The 26,340-nt window shown below is 43.5% G+C and overlaps 1 protein-coding gene across 2 annotated transcripts in view; it reads right to left on the bottom strand.

Annotated features, from left to right (window-relative positions):
- CSN4 (COP9 signalosome subunit 4) overlaps positions 1 to 26,340 on the bottom strand; it is a 58,501-nt gene that overhangs the window by 30,729 nt on the left and 1,432 nt on the right. For both annotated transcript variants that reach the window (XM_065438287.1, XM_065438288.1), the window contains 3 exons: positions 24,861 to 25,012; positions 13,285 to 13,388; positions 3,389 to 3,542 (listed from right to left, as the gene is read on the bottom strand). In XM_065438287.1, the coding sequence (XP_065294359.1) occupies positions 3,389 to 3,542; positions 13,285 to 13,388; positions 24,861 to 25,012 (410 nt within the window). The remainder of the gene's footprint in view (positions 1 to 3,388; positions 3,543 to 13,284; positions 13,389 to 24,860; positions 25,013 to 26,340) is intronic.

Genomic DNA, 26,340 nt, shown 5'->3' on the forward strand with positions numbered 1-26,340 from the left:
TACCAGAGTCCTTCCATGTTTTTTCTGGTCACGAAACTGCCGCCTCAGTTTCATATAGCACCAGCGCCCGCCGCTAGAGGTGCAACCGTGCATGAGAGGGCATGCGAACGCCGCTACCGCTGTGGTTGTGTGTGGAGCAGCCTCGGTATTCTAGCTTTCTCAACTTCTTCAACCGTCGCTTTAGTTTCACGTAACTATTTTTAACATTGAATATAATTAAATTACTGCCTGAGCGTGTCTTCTGCGATGATATGAGTGCACGGGACGAAAAAAAAAGCCGCTCATAACATGGAGCTTGCGTCGGTCTCAGACCAAAAAAAAAAGAGAAAGATCTGGAATTTTAAAAGGCAGAACCGCGATACGATTATGAGGCACGCCGTAGTGGGGGACTCGGGATTAGTTTTGACCACCTGGGATCCTTTAAAATGCACCTAAATTTAAATAAACGGGTGTTTTGCATTTCGCCCCCGTCGAAGTGCGTCCGCTGTACACGGCCGGGCGGTCCCGGTCCGGATTTCTTCGTCATCACTGTTCACCTCAACGCTTCGGTGGGCCCAGCTTTTTAATATTTGCCTTAAATTAAACACCGCGCATTCGCAACAAAACGCCAGTGGTCCCACTTATCACCAGAGGAGTAAGCGCCAATTCTCCGTTGCGCATAGCGCCAGATTGTTCGCCGAGCACAGCTGTTCAGTTTGTTAAACTGTGGCATAGAAGGACTCTGTGGGCAGTATCTTACGAGATCAAAAGAATGAAATTGCTATTGCAAAGGGCTGCTACCGTAGAATACTTAATGACAAAGAAAAGCGAACTGAGCTGCTCCATGCGCTTAAGATTTTTTGAAAGCGATGCCATTTCTGAATAAGATTTAGGTAGAATTAATGCAAGACGAACTTCGCTACCAAATGTCTTCTGTGCGGCTTTTAACAACGGATTAAGGCGAAGCTGAAGTGTTAGGACCTGCACAGTTGAAACTAGCTGTAATTAGGCAATTGCCTTAGCAAGCAGTCGTTTAGAAGCGTCAGTAAGCCCAGCACTTATTCACACTGCTCGTGGTTTCGACACAGAAACGACGAGACTAGGTATTTTGGTTCTTAATGCGCAACTATTTACAATATGTTAAAATGTTGCAATCACCGGTCCTGATATTCTTATCATGGTCGAAAAATGAAAAAAAAAAAAACTTCATAATTCGATTAAGAAAAGAAATAAAACGTGTTGGTCAAAAACAAAATACAAGCACAATCATTTCATTTATTTATGTAAAATAAGCGGAGCGAAATACAGATAGCACAGAGGCATCCGGTCATAAATGGTCCACCATTCACAATGCAAGAAGTTTGTTAAAAGCATGACACTGATATAATACGCATAAAGAAATAAGATCAAACGTGAGAGGTATGCATTGGGAGGCAGGAAACAAACACCAGCAAACGAATGGCAATAAGTACAGAATGCATAGTCGATTGTTTCTATAAACAAGAAAGTGTAAAGCATAAGCATTTCATAACACACGGCTAAAACGAACACAAGTAGCCGCATCACAAATACAGCAATTTTTTTACATGGCTTGTTAGAGATACCACCTTTCTACTTCTTCAGCTGTTACTTGAACATGCACACAAAACTTGCTCAGCAAATCACAATACAAATGTAGCTAACAGTGTGCTAATAACATTCTTACTCATAGCAGCTTATAGACTTAAAAGTACGTGCAATTGAAGAATTGTAGCCTATCAATAGCCAAGACTAAAGGACAATGGAAAATAAAACAATGCATATTATTCTGTTTTAATAATATATGGGGTTTTACGTGCCAAAACCACTTTCTGATTATGAGGCACGCCGTAATGGGGGACTGCGGAAATTTTGACCACCTGGGGTTCTTTAACGTGCACCCAAATCTAAGTACACGAGTGTTTTCGCATTTCGCCCCCACCGAAATGCGGCGGCCGTGGCCGGGATTCGATCCCGCGACCTCGTGCATATTATTCTGTTTTAACACTTGCATTTACAGGAATTCTAATGCTATACTTTTCATAGATGGTCGGGGTAAGGGCGCTATTGCTGTGAACTACTCTATCCTGGTATAACACAAATTGAGGTTGCAACAAAGCATAAAGCAAATGTGTTCAGCGTCGGCTTCTCACGCTCCAGGGACACGTCGTCGCCGTTGATGTTGAAATTGTACGCAGTGACGATGTCCGAGGCGTCAAAGTGTTTCGCGCACACACGTGTATACTTCAATTCGAATTTAAAACTGCCACTTTCCTGCCGCGGTATGGCCTGCTTCCATTTCTCGCGCTGCTCCTTGTTATTAGGTAAACAGAACGACACCTTTTCGGTCGTGCCCTTGTAGCCGGAACGGCACCCAGGCACGCAACACGTGTTCGGCATCGTTGTCCCACCCCACCACTTCAACCAAACAGCCCAACACTTGAAAAATAGCACAGCACATGCACAGAACGCACCCGATCACTCGGCTCGCCTCGCACTGTGCACGCATTTCGGTACGAACGATGCCCTCTGTGGCACAGTGGCGCCGCGTCGCGGCACCTTTGGGCAGCATATGAACCTCTCCCATAGCGTGACGGCGGAGTTTCGTGACCAGAAAAACATGGAAGGACTCTGGTATTACTAACCATCCTTCCCATGGCAACTGAACAATGATAGTGCCCGAGTTCCCTCTAGTAACTTTAGTAGGAAACTAAGGTTAATACATGTTGCTTGTCACGCCTTTCTACTTTTTGGATAACTTCATCAAATGATCCGCCACAAAAGTTACTCGTCAAACTTCATTTAGTCGTCCCAGGCATGACCCATAACTGAGTGCCTGTGAAAACATGCTATATGCTTGCAGCTGCTGAGCTCTTCTCCGAACACTGCATGCAGCTAGTGCCATTTGGAACAATCTATGATAGCGGTTACTATTTGCAACCACACACACACACAAAAAAAAGAAAAAAAGAAAATAAAATGCAGGAGCTAGGTGATGTAGATGTCATAGGAGAGGCATCGCTATTGGTGTAACCTTGGCTAAGGGGGAAGCAAATTGTAAATACTGTACTCCTAATATTGCTGTGTATATTAGGTACTTCTAAAAAAAAAATTCCTTCAGAAATATATTACAAGAAAGGCTCAGCCTTTTGCTGAGGCTTTATAAACTGTTTCAGGGCCTCTTTGACAATATTCGACTGTGAAGCTTTCAGAGAAACTCGTATGGGGTTTCTGTGTGCTACCGGGTAACAATTTTCCCTTTCATAAGAATTTATTTACCTTGCACATTTTCGTTAAATTTATTTGACACTATTGACCAGAACATACTGTAAACCAAAGACAACAGCTTAATTCTAAAACCATAAAAAAAAATTTGTTCAAGGCATCTCACCTTGTAGTAGATTTGCAACTGCTCATTTTTGGTTTCTGCTTGGAGTAGCGAGGCTCGGTTGATGTATGCCTCAGCCTGAACAGGGTCCTCATCCTCCAGGTAAAGGCGAGCAATTTTCAGGTATGTCTCAAGTTTGTAGTCGACAGAGTATTGCCTGCCATTTAAGGAATTTGACATAAGCAGAGATAATGAGAACATGCCTCATCAATGCAATAAAAAGTATACTAGTTGATGGTTTACACCTATGGTTCTCAAAATTTCCCATCTTGTGGACCCTTGCCACTCTTATGGATAATTCATGGACCTCTTTGAAAACCCCCTCCCGCTTTCTTTTTTTCCCCTGTAAGAGCACATGGAGAAGAATTAAGACTTCTGAGAAAAACCATAAATAAAACAATGTGGTGCATTTTTGCTGCTACCAGGATTGAATACTTTTTCTTGTCTGTCAGCTGAAGTCTTTGATCCATCATTTCAGGTGGTTGTGGAGGTGCATACTGAAAACTAGGATGCTGACATCTCGGCTACTCGAGTTGCAAGTCCTATTCAACATCAACATTGTTTTCAGACTAAAACACAACAGCACTCAAATTTGTCACCACAAATTTCTCATTTCTCATCAGATGTATCGATAACAGTGCATAACGACCTAGGTCTTTTGTGATCCTTTTTACGGACAAAATAAGGAAAACAAGAAAAACCTTGCAAAATTAAAAACTCGTGACAGCACGTCCCCACACCAATAATAAAAGTGGCTTGAGACGTAAACGTTGCCATCAGTGTACTGTGTATATTACAAATGTGCAAACCTGGATCATGGTCTTGTAACGGCTCGGAAAGCGAGCCATTACAAGATCGTGCTCCTTCACTTTTGAGCAGGACTGAAAATGTGCAGCAAAAAATGCTGATGCAGCTCTAACGCTGCATCAGCAGTTACGTGAGAAAGAAACGCGGCCGCTCATTCCTAGTGCTCCTATTTGACAAGGTTTGCATAAACATTGATGCAATCTTCAGTGCGCAGTTGTTTATTATTATTATTAATATTACTATTATTTATTTCACGGGCTTTCTTTCTCGTTAAAAAAGTAATAACAATTTAAATTAAAATTAAACTCTGGGGTTTTACGTGCCAAAACCACGATATGATGAGGCACACCGTAGTAGGGGTTAATTTTGAGCACCTGGAGTTCTTTAACGTCCACCCAATGCACAGTACACAGGTGTTGTTGCATTTGCCGCGATTGAAATGCCGCTGCCGCAGCCAGGATTTTTTCTCACAATCTCGAGCTTAGCAGCGCAACACCAAAGCCAATACGCCACCACGGCAGGTTCTTCACGAATCTTTGGTTGTTTGAAATGTTGCCATCGGTCATTTGTAAATGTCATCCACAACATTTTTCATTGACATCTTATCGATTAGTTGAATTTATATAATTAATTAATTAAACGTATTCCTGCCCAATGAACAAGAAGTGTTCACAGCGGTCCCCATGAACAACACTCATCAAGGTACAGTGAATGCCGTTTGCGTAGTCCCCTCAGGTAATTTTTAATTCTTGGCGACCTTCAGTTAAGATAGCAAAATACCGCAGAATAAATGTGAAGTGACATACTGGTCATTGCACATTTGCCAGTATTTCACATCGCTTCCTGAGAAAAAGCTCCAAGATATTTTTGAAAATAATAAAGGGATAAAAACGTTTACTGGCTTTCCAGTCGGCGTCGGCAGCCAATATTTTGAATAAGCTCGATTATTTGGGCTCATTCGCGGTTCCACCACAGACTCCATAAAGCCAGTGTAAAGCGGCAACCGATATTTCATTCGCTGAACAATGGTTTATTAAAATTTTTGGACTCTGATTTGCGCAAGTCATGTCCTGATTACGTTGCTGCAAACAAAATTTCAGAGGTTTGCGTTTCGCCGAATGTTTAATTATGACCAGAATTTGGCTGCTAAGGTTGACTAAAAATGGCACTTTACATCCTTTGTTTGTTTTCTGTGGCAGCAAGAGCCTGATCTTGTGTGGTGTGGCCGGGCAGAAAATAGTGTAGCCCAAGTGCAAATTTGAGTGACGATTGTGGGTGCCATTGGATATTTCTGACCAAGAAGTTTTATGAAAGCAAGCAGGTCGTTTGTAGGCATGCCACACTATCAGCCCGGTAACCGGAGTGGTGCACGTTCGAAATAGATTTAGAATGTCACATGCAAGGCGTTCACCCATTAATCGACGCAGATATGTACCAATAGGGTGCAAAATCGAGTGCTAAAATTTATAATAAAACTGACGAGCTACACGCTGAGCAGACCGTACAACCTTATTAATTCAGTGAGGCTTTCCTTCCCCACTGCCCCATGAAATGGCCGCCAGTTCAACTCATCTTTAGCTGGTCTGCATATACGCAAACGCGCACAACTTTTATAAACATTCGCAACGCATTGCATAGCACAAAACGGTTTTCATTTTCTTGTGGCCTAGTTAACAATTATGCCATCGACCGCACCCACGCTCCAAAGATGCCAACGAAGAAACAAATTACTTAGGCTTGGATTGCAGTTCTAAGCACTAGCCAACGCATGCCTATGGCTGTGTGGTTGCCACTGGACATGCACATGCTGCTAAATTTGGCAACTTCATTAGAAATAGTGTTTTGATGCAAGTTGGCGCAGCACTTCCATCTCTGCTCAGGCCACCGCCTCCTAGCTTTTGTGTTGCTTTAAAACATACAGGTTTATCTCCATTAAAGGGACCCTGAAACAACGTTTTAACTAATCCTAGAATGGCCTCACTATTAAAGGACATCATTTTACAAATCTCATGCCGCAAAACTTTTCCAAATTCTTCCAACTATTGTGGAGTTATCGCACTGATACCCGGCTTTCTCTCTCTTTTCATCTTTGCTAATGCGCTGGAAGCTGCACAGTGGAGAAGCAAAGAGGGCAAAGCCCTGGCCACAAGTTGAGTGTCGTGGCGGCAACAGAGCTCGTTGCGGCACTGCGTGGCGGGCCACGATAAACTAAGCTACACAGCACACCAGTGCGTTCTCGGAGGCCACATACAGCAGACTAGATACACGCAGTGCAAAGGTGAAATCAATTTCCCATCTTTTTGAGATCGCAGGCGTATATATTTTTCATTTATTTAACTCACTTAGTAATTATGTATTACTGAGAATGCTCTTGCAATCACGAAATGAGCCAATAGCATCAGTGGACCACCTGCTTTCGACGACTCTGCACGATGACATTGCATAAGTGAGAGCTAGCAATTTTTCACTGGGTTTGACAGTAGATTGTAAATTCCCTGCTGCATGCAGTGCAGTAATATCTGACTCGCATGTTCTCAGCAGCCTCAACAACAGATCGGCAACATTCCCTTACTATGTTCAAAAAGTTTTTCTGGGTCCCTTTAATAACGCAGTCAGCACCAGCTATATGGCATTTTTTTATACTACTCTGTTCACGAGTTACACAGTTGTGAAGGGCTTTACACCCATACTAGGAGGCTCACAATGCACTTCTATAAAAAATAAAGGAAAGAGGGTAAGGTGGAGAGGACAATAAGTAGGGTGTGTTGATAGTACATGGCATGCAGTTACATGCTCCATGCCAGGGACACTAGAGATATTTCAGAATTGGAGGAGACTGTGGTGGCAATGACTCTGACAGCTGTGTTCAGACTTCCTAACTTAGATGTAGCGAGTATAGGCCAATTATGCAGAGAAGTGCGGTAGTGCATAATCCCTAGTATGGTGAAGTTGTGTGACCAAGTTGGCACTTCAGAATGTAGTATGCAGCATGGTACCTGGATGAGAGTCGTATGTTGAGCTGCAGTATTCAAGCACAGGTGAATTAGAGCTGTAAATGGCGCACACAATGTTTTCCCTTTGATTTTTGTGGGTCAATCACACAGCAGTCAACCTGATAGACAAGGTGGTGAAAGTCTAGATGGTGGTCAAGTACGACACCCAGGAGCCAAACATGCAACACGCCCAGATTTCTGTCCAATTTAGGAGGGAAGGAACGGAGACGGAGAGGTGCACCCAGGGTGTCTACCAAGTTGACATTTCCAAATTCCCTGAGTTTTCCAGGTTTTCCTGAGTGCCTTTGCAAAATTCCTTGAGTGACACCGAACTATGTTTTATGCCAAGACGAGCTGAAACCACGTCGCCTGATGCTGTCACTCTCTAGTAAGCATACAAAAAAAAAAACCACTTAATCCAGTTTGAATACTAAGGAGTGGTGTTTATGTTATTCAAAAAGAGAATAGAAAGGAGGGGTTGGTAAAATGCACAGCAAATAAAATGTCTTCAAAAAAATTGCAAATCCAGTCAGACATTTTCAAATACGAATAAAAAGGAGATGCATACAGAAGCAAATATTTTCGAATATGAGCTATTTCTATCAACTGATAGCAAGTTCAGTGGTATGAGGCCCGAACTTTGTCACAATTAAGATTCTCTCTCAAGAGCTCGTAAGTCAACCACAGCTGTCCTGACATACTCTCAGCCCACGCACGACGCCTCAGTGTTGTGTTTCACTGCTTTAAAGGGACACTAAAGGTTACTATTAAGTCAACGTGGACTGTTGAAATACCATCCCAGAAACCTCGAAACGCTTGTTTCGTGCCAAGGAGAGACTTATTTTAAGAGAAAATGCGTTCTGAAGCGTCCGCGTACCTCTAGCGCAGTTCAAATCGCCCGCCCTCCAATCGAGGAGTACTGACACCATGGTCTTATAGTGACGTTGCGCCATCGGTGAGTAAAACGGCGTCCGCAGATGGCGCTATGGCTTTTCTGCGCAAAACGCAAACGCGCGGCCAGAAACAGACCCAAGACAGAGCCGACAGCAGAGCGAAAGCGGGAGTATGGTGGCTAGCGAAAGGAGAAACGCGCGACCATGGGGCTCTTGCATTGCCCAGGGGGCGTTGCGAGAAAGGTGCTAAAAAGTGCCCTCTGTCCTAAACTGGGTCGTACCAAGCTCGGTCATCTGCTTCGGAAAGCACGTTTACAATATGGACCCGCCACTTTCGGTTGTGTTGTAGCACGGCCTGCTGCGTATATTGGGCGCCGAAGATTTTTTCAGGGGTGGCACACTGCGTAAAGGCAAGAAATTATGCAGTGCCGAATACGTGTACGCCGTTCAAGAATTAGGCGGCGAAGTTTTAGCACGGTGTCAATCACAAGTGAAGCGAGTCGCGTACGAAGTGGAACTACAGGTAAGGTTTGCACGCTAGCTGCTAGATTCAGGCGCACGAACGCGAGGAAATGCGTGCTATAAATGAATCCACAGCAGCGATAAGCAGATGTCATGTGTACGGAACTGCTCGAGCACACGACGGTATGCGCCGCGACGGCAGCGGTCTTTCAACATGCCGCCAAACGGCAAGCCTCCTGCAAGCTTTGTTGACTGCATGCCACTAAACTGATGCAATGGATATGAGCTCGCACGTGCGTGCGAATCGCTCTAAAGCACGAGCTTGTGGGCTGCTCGCTTCATGTAGCTTTTAATGACAGCACTCGAACATCGATGTGCTGCAATCAATACTGCCTTGCTGCGCTGCCTCAACGTAGTGTACTGGCTTGAGATCAAGGATGAGCGCATTTAACTCTCTTAACCTGTGCTGCTCGTAGTGGAGTAGTGAATTGTCATCGAATCAGCCCGACCATTTGTGCTCATTTGCACACACTTCACCACTTCGCATCGGTCGAATTGTTAATTGTCGCTGTGGCCGGGTCTCGAATTGTGAATTACCAGCCATGCCTGCTGCTATGTCGGTCTGCTGTCGGGACTGTAGGTGCAAAAGACCGAAATATCGAACGCAGGTAATCAAGCAAGCTTCAAGACAGGCGAAGCTGTCAGCATGGCACGAAGTTTCGCTTACTCAGCGCGATGAACTGCAGCTATGCAGCGCGCCCGACGCTCCACTTCGTGAGGCCTTGAAGAAAAATGGTAGAATCTGATGTTGGGATTCAGGCCTTCTTGTTCATGGCAGCCAAAGACGCAGAAGTAATGACGCCTTTTCGAGGCTGGGCTAGGTCTCTCCGGATCGGCATCACCGATTCCTTCTGCTCCCAGCATTACGTCCCACAGTACACGGAGAGTCCGTTTTCGTTAAACTATAGGCTGCGGCGAGCTCGCAGCGTGGTCGGCGTGGTCTGTGAGAAGTGACGAGCCTTTTCGCACTCGCAACAGGGCATAAAAAAGTGCGAATCGACGCAAAACTCGGCCTAGAAACGTGCTTCGCCACAGCCAGAGCTCAATACGACCCAAATGTCGTTTCCTGCACCGCCACCAGGCGCCACCACTATACCTCAAACTCCAGCTCAAGACGCCCATAAGCTGGTACTTCATTCTATGACGCAAACTTCGACGCTTGTCGCAATGGACCGTGACACCGACAGATTGGCTCGCGATGGTGGGCTCAACTTCAGCGATTTGAGCACTGACGAGCGCGACCTGCTGCTGAGGGCTCGCGCTGCCGGCGACGTTGCGTACGACGACGGCGGCCTCGACACTGGCTCTGTGGAGCGGGAAAGCAACGAGGGCTTCCCACGACATCACATGGACGTGGCATTCTCGCTGCTTGTTCCAAATGAAAGTTTCGCGAGCCAGCAGAACCCTCACAGCACGACGCGATAACCAAACTACTGAAACTCCAAAGCGTGCGCGGCGCAGAGTCAAGCGCGCAGAGTCGAGCGAAAACGAAACCTTTCGAACACCCATATTACTGAAGGGTAACGTCAAAATGTTATTTTTTCTTAGAATGGAATAGACGTAGACAAGTAGCATTTTTTTCCGTCTTATAATTGAATGAAATGATATTTTTAATACGAGTAGTTGAGTATTAGTAACACAAATTATGAGGAGTGCTTTCGTCATCGGGCTAGTACCGGAATGTCACTGGGGGGTCTCAAATCGTGTCATGCATTGACCTCAATTTCTCGGTTACTAAAGCTCTGTTCGCGATTATATTGACGCCTTAGACGTTCTAGAACATTGCTCTACCACTTTAACTTGAGTTTCTGGTAACCTTTAGTGTCCCCTTAAAGAGTTTATTTTGGTGTGGATGATGGACACCTGTGTCCCGGCATCAGCCAACACTTTCTTTTTTGAGCTCAAGCTCCTTCAAAAACGGCGGCAGCATGTTTCCTTTCCCATTCATCCCTCAATGCATAGGTTCTTTCTGCTCTTGTCCTCCTTCGCCACTCGTTCGCCCCACGGACCATTTGAAGCATCCTCTTAGTCAGTTGCACAGTCCACGTCCAATTTTTCGTACTCCCTAGGGGCCGCGAAAACGTCCGAAAAATCATCCAGTTGGAAAAAATAAATGCATGTCATTTACTGCCCTTAAGGGCTGAAACCACCACAGGAACATTCGAAAACGCTCTGAAGGCCTGTAGGTACACGTATTAGGCATATCGGTGCTCATACTGTAACAGGAGATCCGGGATGCACGCATGTATAAGTAAGGAATACATATTGCGACCCGTGACAATTGTCCCTTTCGACGCTTGTAATGATTCACCGCAATACGTTTGCGTATGCTTCACCAAGTAACATTTCTGCACAGAGGCGAAGCTGACTCTCGGGAACTGGCATTATGCAACGCATCATGCTTTCCGAGCTTCGAAGCCAATTGCGGGGACCACAAAGGTACAGTCGGTGCCATTGCCGACAGCAGCGAATTCTTTCGATGAAAAACACGGCACCCAACGGCAAGAAGCTTAATAGCTAACGTCGAAGCAGCTAGGTCTAGCATTGCCGCAGTGGTGGCTACGGCTACCAGCGGAACTGCGTGCGAGAGCGCCGGTTAGAGGTGGCGAGGTAATCAAAACGGCAGCGGTGCTGGCTTTGATTAATGCCGTTTCGGACCTGCGGTCACGGCAAAAAGTCCAGAAAATCGGACAGCAAAGGGTTCTTGCGTCCGAAATTTCAAACATTCCAATACATTGACTATATATAGGGTACGTGGTGGTGCCGTGAAGCCGTCCAAATTATCGGGCATCCAGAAAGTCGGTCGTTGACTGTACACTGGAAACTCCTCCAGCCGACGACAGGGCGTCAAAGACTATTCATTACGATTCCTGTCTATTACTCGAGCCAGCATTACCGCGACTTTCGACCCTTTCAACAAAATTACCGCTAATTTTCCCTGATAGAGGCACAAACCCCCCACGTTTTCCGAGTGTTTCCAGACTACTCAATACCCCTGAGAATTCCCGGTTTTCTGGTGGGTAGACATCCTGGCACCTCTGTACATCATTACTGCAAATGGCAAGTAGACCATTTCATTTAGTAGGAAAGGTGGCCTGACACAAGACATTTAAAATTAAACAATCATTATTACAATATAACTCTTTGAAGCTAACCTGACATTGAAGAAAGAAGCACACATTAAAAAGTTAAGAGGATCCTCCCTGAATAGGAACTGTCCAAGATATGCATACCATTATATGGAAGTCGGCGGGGCACGGAATATGTATTGTGCGTGGTAATGGTGTGTGGGGGGATTATGCTGATGCAGTATGCATTATTTATGTATATATGTATGAGGGGTACGAGCAAAGAGATGCACATATTTATATTGCGAAACATGTACATTCCGCACCCTGCTGACTGCCATATAATGCTGCACATATCTTCCTACAGCTCCCCATTCAATGAGGTTCCACTTAATTTGTTAGCGCAACGCCTGGTGCACCATAACCAGCGCTTTAATGCCGTCATAGGCAGCGGAGGGAGTACGGCTGTGCGTGCCTGCGTAATTAATGCACGAGTGGTGCATCCTCTCCATGCGGTCACCTTTAGTCACTTTACATCCCCACTGGTCAGGTGCTTACCAGGGCATCCCCTACTGCTCGCTATCTCCCATTTAGTATAGGCTTAGACATTTCTGGCCTAGGTTTAACACCTTTCTACGTATGGCATATGGGGAACGGTGATTGTGGACAGGCTCGTAGAATGTTGTGCACCGATGCGCCTATTCTTATCACGGACAATGGGTCATTTGTCACTGCACTCCGGATGGCAGCTATAAAGTGTGCACCAATGGGCTAAAACGGTGCATTCTTGCCCTGTATTGGGAAAGGGGTTTTCTAGCTTCACATAATTTTTTGACCAACTCACCATACAATGCTACGAATAATTGAGGCAAATGAAGTTGACAGGAATAGCACTTAATGTTGAAGGCATGCCACCCCACCCATGACAGCCTTCCATCACATTCTCTAAACTCTGCAGACCTCCACAGGGTCCTTGAAAAAAATGTACAAAAAGAAGGGGGGGGGGGTACATAAAATTACTCAGACACAATTAAAGCTTTAGTGGTGCAGTGAGCAAGCATTTTTGTTTGTGCCAATATTCTTCAACATAAATAAAGAGGTCAGTGCTGAAAGCTATGTGCAAATCTTAAAGCTTTGCCATGCTGCCTGGAGTACTAGATTTGCAGTTTATTAAATATGCACATACATCTTCAATTTTAGCTGCAAAGAAAGAAATGGCTTGAAGCAGTAAGCGTGGAGACTTACTGCTAAATTTCCACAATTCTCCTTTTAAAAAAATAAAAAAAGAAGCATTTCTGCATTTGTTGCAGCACTACTGCAAAATGAAAAAGTACAACTGAAATCTGTGATAATTGTAACATGAAAAGTTTTGGATATCATGCTGCACAATGAGAGTGTAAGGTGGTAAGGATTAGCCATTAAACAATTTCAAAATATGAGTTTAAAGTATGCCCGATTCAAAACTAGAACAGCTGAACGAGAATTATTACCAGAAGACGAAAATACCTCGGAACAAGCCAGCTCACTAAAGCGAATGAAATATGCTTCAGAATTACTGCCATGGTAACTCAACCAAAACACACATTTTGATTGAGTGGCCATGCCACCACACTCACTTCTGTCCAGTTTCCAGTGGAATTCCAACGAGCACACTGGCCGCTTCTCTCCAGCTTTGTTCTTGTACATAGATTTCAGCAAGGTGTTGTCGAATGCTTGCCACCTGCACAAAAAAAGTAGCTTGAAGTGACTCAAAAAAATTTTTAAGGGTTAGTTTGCTTAGCAAAACATAAATGACCACTGTGATAAAACCAAGTGCAGCAATCCCACGCCTGTATTGCAAACATGCAGCCTAACACACTACTTTACAAGTGGCTCTTAGTTTAGGTAAAGCATACTTGCACATAGCCGCTCATATTCTACATTCACTAGTACCCATCGTTACATATATGGGGGAGCCAGGTATGCATGACTTTTCATGCTGAACCTCTGGCTTGTTCATGCTATTTCCTGCAGAGCTCACAGTTCAGAATTTTCTTTGTTTAATACCATGCTTGGATGCAGTACTTGCCTGTTTTGTTGAGGATAGATCAGAAGTATATCAGCTGCATCAATGGTAGACGACAAGCATAGATTTTCACAGCAGTGGAACTACTGCACTACCAGAAACTGTTACCACAAAACAAGGAGTGCAGCGTATTTCATCACACCAGTGACTGATGACACCACTGTTCCTTTCACCGAGATGACTGATTCAGTTCTGCATTGCGACAGATTACACACAGTTGCTATTTATTCAGAATGAAACAGAATAGTACTGTACCCAAGTGCAGCATTAAATAAAATACAGCGTGGCATGGAATGCGAGCAGAAATAAGTCGGTGGTTGAGCTGGAAGAGCTATGCATGCATGGCTCCCTTATTTGTGCAACGTTTAATCTTTTCAATAGTAATACTTTAAAGAGAGTACACAAAGAGATCAGAGGAAAACACATGGCTTATTTAAGATGGCAGGCTTAAAACACTAGCCTATAACAAACTGCTTCACTGCTCAGTCTAAGTAATTTTATTACACAGCTGATACAATGCAGAGATTGTGCAGTCACATGCCATACTTTTCTACTGAAAAAAAAAAAAAGTAAACTGGTATGTTATTTCAAAATACATTAATACTGCACAACCTTTCACTGCACATTTTTTTAAATGTCTACATTCTGCAAAAAGCACGGAAGTGAAATCTCTGGCCAACTTTTAGCCATGGCATCGATATAGGCTTTCACTTATTTTTCAGACTGATCAAGTTTCTGTGCAAACTTCACGTGCCAATTTTTAAAATACTTTTCCCTGTATTCAATCATTCTTTTTTATTTCATGAAGATCTCCATTTACATGGTAATTTGACTATATAACTCAATGTTACTTCAGTGCAAGAGTAAAAGTTTTCAGTCAAGTAAAAAGAATAGACTAACCCCCGTATTCAGAAATGCATCTTAACTTGAAGCACACGCTTGACTTGATTTAAAGGACGCCTGTCGTGAACGCGCCAAAGAAAACGCTATGAGCGTCTTTGGCAAGTTCACGCGAGGCGTCATTTATATCAAGTCAAGCATGGGCTTCAACTTAAGATGCATTTCTGAATACGGGGGTAAAAGCCTGCCCTGCTCAGCTGATCTCTCTCTCTTAAATTAAAATTAATTTGAAGTTAAAGTTTGGACAGGTGGTCGAGCATATATCTCGGTGCTCTATTTCGGCAGGCAGCCATGGCAAGTGACTGTGGCAGGTCTGATCACATGCCGAGAGATGAAAAGGATTTATGTTAATGAACTCTGATTCTGAAGAAAATGACAATGGAGAACCAACTTCAATTTAGCATAAAACGTCGTCCCCCCCCCCCAAAAGAAACGAAAAAAAAGGACAAGGGGTGAGAAGCCATGACAAGCCAGTGTGGCAGTTCTGTCCGTACATTGACAGAAGAAGGAATTTATGAACTTTATAATAAAAGGCTGAGCAAATTAGTCTGGATTCACGATACTGCCGATATCTAGGCACACATAGTTTGGATGCAAGAATGAGAAGGACAACACAAACAATGACTATCAACTGCAAAGTCGCACGACGGTCACACTTTTCCACCACTGCGCAATCATTCTGTTGATAGTAGATACTTTGGTTATCCTTCATATTCTTCTGGCACCCGTGTCTTGCACTTCTCCGTATCCATAGCATGAAAGAAATTTATGAACTCGAATTCTGAATGGAAGACAGTGATGAGAAAAACCAGTCTCTAAATAGCATGAAGCATCCACTGAATCAACATGCAAGAAAAACCAGCAGGGGCTGAAGAGCAATTGGAAAAGAAGTCCTGGCAGCCAAAAAGTTAATGAAACTTGGCGATAGAGATTGCGTATGTTTGTAGTTTTAATTCAATGTATATTAGGGGACTTGGTGATGGCTAAGTACCCATGAGAATGCAAGACTCGCTTATGGAACACTAAAGAGAAACATTAATATGAGCTACAGTTCGATTATAAAAAGTTACTTTTACTAAAAATGAACGTTCCGTGTACCAGTAAATGTAAAAGCAAATGACCTAGGTGATGCTACTTAGAAATTCCCACATCAGCTTCCCAACACATTTCAATGTAAAGGGCATGATGTCGCTTATGAGACTTAAATGAGACTTTATGTCTCATTTAAGGGGGGACGCGAGTCTTGAAATCGCGAAAAATGGTCAAAAATTGCAATTTTCAAAAATTGTGTTTTTTGAAGTCTTTAATGTCTGAACTATGCCTCTACAAAATATTATGGCTCAATTACTACTCGAAGTATAAGAAAAACGGCAATTTAGAAACGTCGGTGCGCCGAAATTGAACACCAAGCGCGAAGGTTTGCCTCATTTTCAAGCTGCCGTAGCTCCGCGCGACACGCACCGATCGGTGCCATCTTGGTCTTGTTTGAAAGCTGGTTTCCCGCTCTCCATTCTGGCGCCCCTCGGCACGCTGTAGACCCTCGTGCAGCGGAGCGATCGGCACCCGTTCTCAAGCGGGAAATCGTCGCGAGACAGCCGCTGAGTGGGTGAAACGGGCGCCTCCTCGAGGCGCAGCCCTCTGATTGGCCATGACGCATGCTTCGCCTGCCGCGGCCTTGCGGCCGCGTTGTTCGACTCCTTCACGTCGTCTGCTTTCGCCTATACGCACGTCATTTTTCGGGCTGCTCTCTGTTTCCTAGTATTTTTCGTTCTGCCTTTTTCTTTATCGTTCTTGTAGATTTTTTGGCTATTGATTTGCTTCTTTTAACCACGAATTTCTTGCTTTTGTGTGCCTGGTGTCTTTGTTCCGCGTGTCACGATGGCGCGAGACGCGCATTCGAAAGCAAGCACGCGAAAAGCAGTCAGCAAAAATAGACGCGCATGGAATAAGTGCGCTACATCGTCAGGAACTACAGCTTGGTGATGCCGCAAGCTGCTGTGCCCTTGGTGGATGCGGCTGGACTGAGCTCGCCAACAACAGCTTTGCCGGTGGACGCGGCTGAACAAACCCCGTCGACGCTAGCTTCGCCGGTGGACGCGGCAGGACAGTGCCGATCGGTGTCAACTTCGGTGTTACCGCAAGTCTCTGCAGTGCCGGTGGATGCGCCTGGACTAAGCCCGTTGAAAATGCCAACTTTTGAGACGCTGCAAGTCGTTTCGGATTCCGTGTCGTTGGAAGCGGCCGAGCTGGCTGACGTAAGCCTAACGTCGACTTCGGCGTTTCTGCACGCCGCTTCGGTGCCGACAGACGCGGCTGAACCGAGCTCGCGTGCTCAACGCTTCGACACGGTGTTTTTCACGGAGGCGGAGTGCGTGGGGCGTGAAAAATACGCAGACAACATTAAAACTTCATTGGCGAAGAAGTCCGCGACTTCCCGCAACTTCGAGCTAATGAACGTCGGCACAGCAAGTAAACACGACGATCACGGCACAGAGTACATCATCATTGATCTCTCTGTGCTAAAGAAGCTGTTGAACACGCATGTCTCTTTGCTGGCTGTTGAAAGAGCTGTTGCAGAAGCAGTTTCTCGCTTCAACCAAGGAATGGCAGCAACCAGCAGAGCTGTTGCAGCACAGCTTGGTCACAGTCCTGGGAGCTGCCTCATTCGTAGGAGCCTTGAAAAAGAAACAGAGGCTGTGCAGGTCTGATAAAAGTCACACCAATGCTGAAAATGTGATGAAGAGGATGGCCAAGAAGCACAAGCCTGACAGAACCCAGTACTACTGACCAGGACTTTTGTGAATGTGTGGCAGATTCATAGAAAATAGCAAGTGACTTTCTGAGCTTCTTTTTTGTCAAGTGCCAATGCAATACATAGGTTTTCACAATCTTTATATGAACAGATTTCTGTGAGTTTGGTGTTATTGTGTTCAGTAATGACTGGGCTGCATGCTAAAGCACTAAATTTTTCCATGTGATAGGTAAACAAGAGTGGCAGAGTAAGCAAAACTTTGAATGCAATTTTCTCAGCTTTGCTTTTTTGATCAAATCCCTTTGCCTTACAGAACTTTTCATAATGTTTGCATCAACTGATTTTATTGAATTAGGGATCATTTTTTTCAGTAAAACCTCAGCTACATCCTAAAGCTTTCAGTTTTTCATTAAGGGGGGACACGGCTCTTTGCGGCGAAAAAATCGCGAAAAAATCGATTTTTTGAAAACGAAATTTTCGATATCTACAGCTAATATTCCTTTAATTCACCAAGTTTCGAATCTCGGGGAAGAGTATTTCGTCCGCAATATCAATTTATAACATCACTGTGGGCTGAATTCCGCGCAAAAATAGCCCTTTTTATCGCGGCGCGTAGCTCTTTTTTTACGCGCGCGATCGCAGCCATCTTGGTCTCGTTGGAAAGAGGAGCCTTCCTTCTTTAATTTCCCGCCAAAAGTGACTCCGTCGGTACGCCAGTGACGTTGAAATCCGGGGAGAAAAAAAGCCCGAACGCGCGATCCGATTCGCTGACTAGCGCACGTGACCAAAAACGCGTGCTGCGGTTGGCTGCGCGAGGTTCCCATCGTCTGCTCCACTCCGCAGGCGACGCGACTGCGCGTCCCGTAGGTTGGTTGGCGCATGCCCAACGATGTCCGATCCACCGGGAAAGTTCGCCACGAGGCACAAGTTCGGCAAAAAGAATAAGCGATCAGCTTATAACTTTCCAAAGCGCTCCATTCCTTCTGAAAGCATCGAGACTAGCTCGCCGCCAACCGGAAATGATGCCGAAACCGCGGACGATGCCGAAGTAGGCCTAGCCAGCTCACAAATGAGTGAAATCGTTACGGACAGCGGCTGCGTTCGGCGTGACACTGCAATGTTGCAGCGTGCGGATTTGTTGCAGAGGGAGATGAATGCTCAAAAAAACTTCGAGTTCTTGCGTTAACGCCAGCAACAAAGCGGGTGTTGGATTTGCTCACTCGCGCCGACGGCGTTGCAGCCGCGCCAGTCGACGCCGAGGCAGGCTTCGCTTTCCTCAGTAGGACTCCGTGAACGGACTGATGTCAAGTGCAAGGTGTGCGGCGGCAGCGTCGCAGTAGGCAGAAGCGAACGGTAGTCTGGCCTCGCCATAAAGATCGTTATCACGTGCGCGTGTTGCGGCGATATCGCGTCGGCATGGAGCTCGACCCGCGTGAACAACCTTGCCGCGCGCGCGATGCAAGCCACCGGGAATCGGCGAACGGCGCTAAACGATGTTTTTGCCGCATTTGGATGGCCGTGGTTAGAGCCACTACATTTCTGGTGGCTTTTAGCCACTTTCACTGCAAAATAATGCAAAATTATTTCTGTACTTTTGATTAAAAGTGAATGCATTCCTTTTTTCTCGTTTTCTCAAAACACCAACTTTTCACTCGTACACAATGTAGGGTCAGATTTTGGAATTTATGCTTTAAAATTTTTAAATTCTGCTTTAGATCAGACAGTAGGGTAGCCACAATTCGAACAGTAAAGATTGAATTGCTATAAAATTACTAATATTTGATATATCAAAATAGTATTCCTACCATTATGTTCCTTATGTTTTCTAGTACCCAGGCATGTGTCAACACGACTATCGTAGCGCATTTTTTTCCCCTATTGTGTCTGCAAATTATGAACAATGAATTTCATTTATCTTCAGAACTAAATGGCCTATTGGAAAAATAATTATATTTGAAATCAGTACAAAAGTCTTAACAAGAATGGAAAGTTTCATGAATATTGATGGAAAACATCATGAACATTATTTGAATTAGTGTCCCCCCTAAAGAAGCAAAAGTTTCATTCTTGCCTGGTTGGACCCCTGTATCATCCTTGATCAATTTAATATTCAAGCATTTGCCGTAATCACCATGAACATGTCCTGAAATGTTTTTTCTCGTTTTCTCAAAACGACATTTTTGATGGTAGTGTAGTTTTGGAGTGACGATATCTCTGGTTCTACTCATCTTATTGCAATAATTCTTTTTTCTTCAGAAAGGTGGACAAATTGGGAGTGCAGTAGGCCTAAAATATTAACAAATATCATTACAGAAATTTTGAAAAAGTAATAATTTCTCCAGGGTTTCACTAATGCCTTCTGCTTACAAAAGTTTGACATGCTGTAACTTCGGCATAAATCAGTTTATAACATTCATTCTTGTAGCACTGCAACCTCTGATCATTCAACATCATTTTGATGTGCCAGTCTCCTTCATTAACAGCCAGCATTGTAGAGAGAACTTGCCTCCAAATTAGTCCATACAAAAAAGTATGAATTGCTTATATTTTGAAAAGTACTTGTTGCATGGGAAAACCAATTGAATATTTGAAATCAGCATGTCAAAATACACAAGTGATGGAAGTTTTATCAAATTGTGGCCACAAATAAAAAATGAAAATTTAAGTGGGGTGTCCCCCCTTAAACCCAATAGACTAGCAATTAGGTCAGATGTAAGCTAATTACTCCTGCATTGTTTTTTCTTCCTACTTTATTATTCATTCATGACCTATGTGATGACTTTTCAAAAATTTCTTTAGCTTTAGGATGTGCGGTGGGCCCTTGGAAATGACAGCTATTCTTTAAAACTAGTTTTTTCTAATTAAGAAATTATCATAATGGCCTGTAAGAAAATACCTATGCGGGATAAATTATTTCGCAATATATTCATTTCTAGATGAGATATATAAAATCTGATTATATACTTGGGATCAGCATTCAAAGATATATCTGCATGCCAATTTTCAGGAAGATATCTTAAAAAATAAAAAAAAAAGTTTTCAAGACCCTCATCCCCCCTTAAGTCCTGATGATTCCACATTAAATAGCACCATTCTGCTGCCTGCAAAAAATTAGGGTTATATAAAAAAAGAAAACTCTATAAATGTATAACTTTTTATTTGCATATGCTGTGCATGTTGGTTGAGTGCTGCCACCTGTGCAACAGAAAAAATTTCACTGACAGAATTCCACACAATCCCTTAACACCTCAAGCTTGTCACAAATTGCAGGTAAGAAAACACTTTTTTTAATGTTCCACAGAGAGGAGGCAACACAATACTATGACTAATATAGTCACCACGTCCTGCCGGGTCATTTCTTAAAATTTCTGTATTTAACAAATGCAAGTCAGCACCAGCAGCTATTATTAAAAAAAAAAGGTGATACAGTACTGCAGATCACCTTTTAAATAAAATTTTATATAGTGTTCCAAATATACTCCTATATAAAAAAATTTATTAGGGGTTTACATGCCAAAACCATGATATTGTTACGTTGCAGAAGTCACATATAAGGCTATATTGCATAAGTAACCTATAAAGATATATTTACAATATTTACAAGAGAGACAACAATGCATAAACAAGATGGCTGTCGAGGCCGATTCCACCTCTACCCGTCAAACTGTCATCTGACTGGCCCCACCCACTCTTGGTTGCTCCGTAACATAACCCCCGCCTGTGAAGGCGCCATCTCAGCACTAACTATGAGGGAGGTGAACTCACGGCAAAGCAAGGCTTCAACGGAGCAAGTCCAGCGGAACGATCTCATAATGCGATGTAACAATACCATAAGAAGCCAAGAAACACTGACACCAAGGACAACATAGGGGAAATTACTTGTGCTTAATAAGTGAAATGAAGAAACAATAAATTAATGGAAACGAAAGCGGATGAAAAAGCAACTTGCCATAGGTGGGGAACGATCCACAACCTTTGCGTTTTGCGTGCGATGCTCTACCAATTGAGCTACCGCGGCGTCGTCCACTTTCTTGGTATTTATGTTTCCTAGTAGAAACCTGGGAGTGTTAGCCAGCGCCACCACTCATAGACCTTGGTGGAGGATGTGAGACATCCTTTCTGCTGCAGGCGTCACGAGAACGTGACCTTTTGGGAGAAGGCAACCGGTAAATAAACCCACACATGCTACCTGAAGGTACCAACGTTGCCAGATTCGAGATCCTCGTTATATAATAAATGAGAAAAAAGAGGGTTAACCGAGGGGCCCGATTTTTATTAGTCATACCATAAGATGCCAATAAACACTGACACCAAGAACAACATAGAGGAAATTACTTGTGCTTAATAAGTGAAATGAAGAAACGATAAATTAATGGAAATGAAAGTGGATGAAAAAGCAACTTGCCGCGGGTGGAAAACGATCCCACAACCTTCGCATTTCATGTGGGATGCTCTAACAATTGAGCACGCTACGTCACTCAGGGAGCGAGACTTTGCTGGCAAAACTGCTATTATGAGCACTAATCAACAAGTCCCAAGTATGTGAATAAGCTGCTTACTCGCTGCTAATGCTCCATTTGTGTTTTTCATAAGCAACACTTTTTAACTTGCAATGTAATGACATAAAGTTGCTAACATTGTAAATATACTAAGACGTGAAAATCATTTTATAATTATGGTGAAAACAGCTGCTCAGTATATGAAAAATATAAAAGAGGCATTCGGTAGGTGACTAACTTTGTTGATGAAGAAATTACGGCCACTGACCAAGTCAAAGTGAAAAAACACACAGAGACGTTTCGGGACCCGTACGGGTTCCTTGATCACACTACATGCTAACTACACCCGTTCCCTACGTCACATTTTGCCATAAAAATGACTTGCGGCTTTTGCCCGCTTTTAGTGTGATCAAGGAACCCGTACGGGTCCCGAAACGTCTCTGTGTGTTTTTTCACTTTGACTTGGTCAGTGGCCGTAATTTCTTCATCATCATGTTACCTGACCAGACGAACTTTCGTCGAACTCTTGACTATACTACTATATGACTAACTTTGACGCTGATTCATACTAAATTCAGTCTTAAGAGTTACTATATTCACAGACACCTACAACAGGGCAACATAAGTGTAGCAAGAATTAAAGAAAGAAGGCACACAACGACCATAGGTATGCTCGAGCGAGGGCCTGGACTGATAGAGAAACTTGGAGTTTTACCATAGCATACAGAGCAATCTAGCTTCAATGATAGCATATAAACAATAAATTACATCAGCCACGTCAGAAACATCAATGTTGCTATTAACTCTATAAAACTGCATTAACTGCATATAAGCAATTACCATCACATATTCAATATGATTCAATGCTGGTTTCGAGTATGGTGTCTTTAAAGTAAATTTTAACTCATATGAAATAAAAAAGTGAAATTCTCCTAAACGAACCTTGCTCGGACTGACTTTAGGATTTGCATAGACACACTAAGTGGCACTCCGCATATTGGTGGACAGTGTCATACAATACGAAGAACTGCCATTAGTGCGCATGAAGAGACTACGGGTGCAATACACTGCTTGTGAAGCCCTATACAGCAGAGCCAAGCACAAATTTCAGACCTCATTAGCTTGCTTGATGCCTAATAATATTTGGGGTTTTACGTGCCAAAACCACTTTCTGATTATGAGGCACGCCGTAGTGGAGGACTCCGGAAATTTTGACCACCTGGGTTTCTTTAACGTGCACCTAAATCTAAGCACACGGGTGTTTTCGCATTTCGCCCCCATCGAAATGCGGCCGCCGTGGCCGGGATTCGATCCCGCGACCTCGTGCTCAGCTTGCTTGATGCCTAGTACAGTAGTTTCCACTACATGGTTTCTTCAATGCTAAGATATAGGTATGTGTACTATTCTCACAGAATGAAACATGTCAGTTTAGGCCTAACCAATATGCACTTTTTATCCCCCCCTCCCCCTTGCAGTTCTTGTTGTATTGGGGTAGTTTTCACTGCTATGGTTAGACCAGAGTTCATGCCACCTTTAGCAACTAGATGCATACTGGCGTGACATTGCGTTCTCAGGTAACTGTACTTATTGGGGGTGCTACTAGAAAATTTCCCTGCTGCGTTTCATTCCATGAATATAGTACATACCCATATAAGACTGAACTATCTGAGTGGGTAAGGTCTTTCATATTGCGCAGTACGAAGGCTTCTGACAAAAGTGCTTAAATACTTATCGTTGGCACACTTTAGGCTAGCTCACATAGAACGGTAACTTGTTCCACTATATGTGCTGTTGTCAAAAAGGTAGTTGAAAAGAAGTCAGGTCAACAGAGAGAATTCTGAGGGAGTCATTTTGCTTGACACTTAATACAAAATGAAAGCCTAGGTGAAAAATTGCCATGTGACCCTGCTGAGCTTGAAAATGATGAAAGAAAAGCCCTACATGTAGGCTCATGTGGTTGGCACTGCTGAGGTAAAAGCTCACAGCTTTGTCTTTCTGGCAACAAGATGTGTCAACATTGACATGAACTCGGAAGAAGAGGACCTTGTGAAATCTGCACCCGTGTGGTTGCTCAGTGGCCATGGTGTTGGGCTGCTGAGCACGAAATCGCGGGATCAAACCTCGGCCACGGCAGCCGCATTTCGACAAGGGTGAAATGTGAAAACACCCGTGTACTTAGATTTAGGTGCACGTTAAAGAACCCCAGGTGGTCCAAATTTCCGGAGTCCCCCACTACGGCGTGCCTCATAATCAGAAAGTGGTTTTGGCATGTAAAACCCCATAATTTTTTTTTTTTCCAGCAGGATTTCTCAGAGGCAGACATTATTTTTATGATAAAACAAAATATGTAGCTGCCTGGTTAACAAAATTCCATTAATTAATTTTTTTAGCTAATCCCTTATAACTAATCCCCAATATATAAATTGTAGCCGGTGAGTTTGCAAGGCATATTCACTTGAAATAAATACCGAGGATGGCACCAGTTTTGAGATATGCATTGTCAAACTTGCGGTAAAAAGGTATTATTGTTCCACTTTCTTTTTTTTTTTAACAAAGCATCAAGTCATGCATTGAAGCACAAAAATAACTGGAACACCAATGTATTTCTTCGCACACTTTGTGAATATCTTGAAGCTGGTGTCATCCTGACAATTTGTTCCGAGTGGATACACCTTACTAATTCACTGACAGTAATCTGTAAATTGCAATATGCACTTACTTGCACAATTTATTATGCAAATAATGTCTACTTCTTTTGAGAAATCCAATTTGAGGCCTAGAATTGTGGTATCTGCAACAGGTGATTTTTTTTTTAAATTCTGTAGGTCTGGAAACCAGAAGAAAAAAAAAAGTCGGTACATAAAGGGTACATGGTGAGCATAATGCACAGATGTCACTCAGTCTATAGCTACATAAAAAAGGCGTATGTATATTCATCTAACTTCAATATTGCTTCACAGCATAGGTGCAGCTCACCTGTTCTTCAAAAGACACAACTCGAGGCTGAACTTTATCCAGTGTGAAATGAGAAACGCATTTTGAAACATCATCCGGTAGCGAAGACAGGTGGTTGCCAACATCAGTCAGGAGTTGTCGAGATATAACAAGGCTCACATTCTCGTTGACAACTGTTGATGTAACAGAAAAAATTCTATAAGCAATAACTCCCAACACTGAGACTGTACCACAGACTTTATACAGGCAGTATCATGACAGAAAGGCTACAGCATTCTTAGTGCGAAGCTTTGCTTGGAAAGCCTGTTGCATAAGAACTGCATATCTGTGCACGAAGTCCAAACCTTTTAAGTACATGACCACAGACATCTTCATGCCCCTTTCTTCACTACCCCACACTCAATGCATGTGACAAAATTCAGCTTCGTATACTGTTTGATGCTTTAGCATTGCTGGGTTACTCTGTAACAAGAGGTTCTGATAGTGCAGGTGGAGCAACCTCACGAGGTTGACCTCACAAAGTTAGGCAAGTTTGACTGCTAGAATTTTGCAAGTGAAGCGCAAGGTTTTGAATTCAACCCCATGCACAAGTTTTAGGGTGTGTCATGTTGAATCTTTGGTGTGGTGAAGTCAAATATTTCTGTTGCTTCTCAGGTACAGCATAGCTGGAATTTCGCAGTCCATCAGTGAAGAAGGAACAAAGCAGCAGCAGCAATAGTGCCTGGTGAGGAAAGTGGCTGCTCTTTCCTCCAGCAAACACCACAAAAAGCAGAAAGTGGAGGGGGTACATAAATAAAAACCTCCCATCAGAACGTATTCTGGCACATCTCTGTTTTCTGTCTAGAAATTATCCCATCCTCTGAAAACTGTGTACTAGCCCTTTTGGCAGTTTCTCTTAAATCAGCACTCTACCACCTAACCTCTCCTGTATAACCTTTTATGAAAGGAACCTTGTTGCTCCTCCTTGTAGCTCTTATTTTTTATGAATGAGTTGTCTTTCACAAATAAAGGATTTTCTGTTTCTGAAGGTCTTGCTAACTCACTCTAGGACATCACTCTCCTAGAGTAATCTTCTGCAATCATCCAGATTCCGACAGCAGGCTGGCACAAAGAGCCTGTATCGACAGGTACACGAGCATGAAAGGATGCGCATTCATAATGCCATGTCTGGACAGAAGTTGCCTGCTTCATTAAAGGGCGCAAGAATGCAGTTTGGCAAGCGCTTGTAGATTCTACATTATTTTCTCCCTGCCTGTACATCTAGCAGTAAGAATACAACATTACTGTGAGGTTACCTGAGATTGCTGGCAGTCGCTTGAAGCTGAGAAATTGAAATCACCTCAAGGGGTGATGCTGCACGGTCATTAATCTGATTTTAGATTGAGCATTGCCAATTTTTGCCTACCTTCGGTTCTTATTAACCAATCTTGCATTCGGCAAATTTTTAAGGCATCTATACACATTTCTTGCACATGAAAACTCGCCACTTACCACGCGAGCG

The sequence above is a fragment of the Dermacentor albipictus genome, chromosome 1 (genome assembly GCF_038994185.2).
Source record: "Dermacentor albipictus isolate Rhodes 1998 colony chromosome 1, USDA_Dalb.pri_finalv2, whole genome shotgun sequence".
Classification (NCBI taxonomy): Eukaryota; Metazoa; Arthropoda; class Arachnida; order Ixodida; family Ixodidae; genus Dermacentor; species Dermacentor albipictus.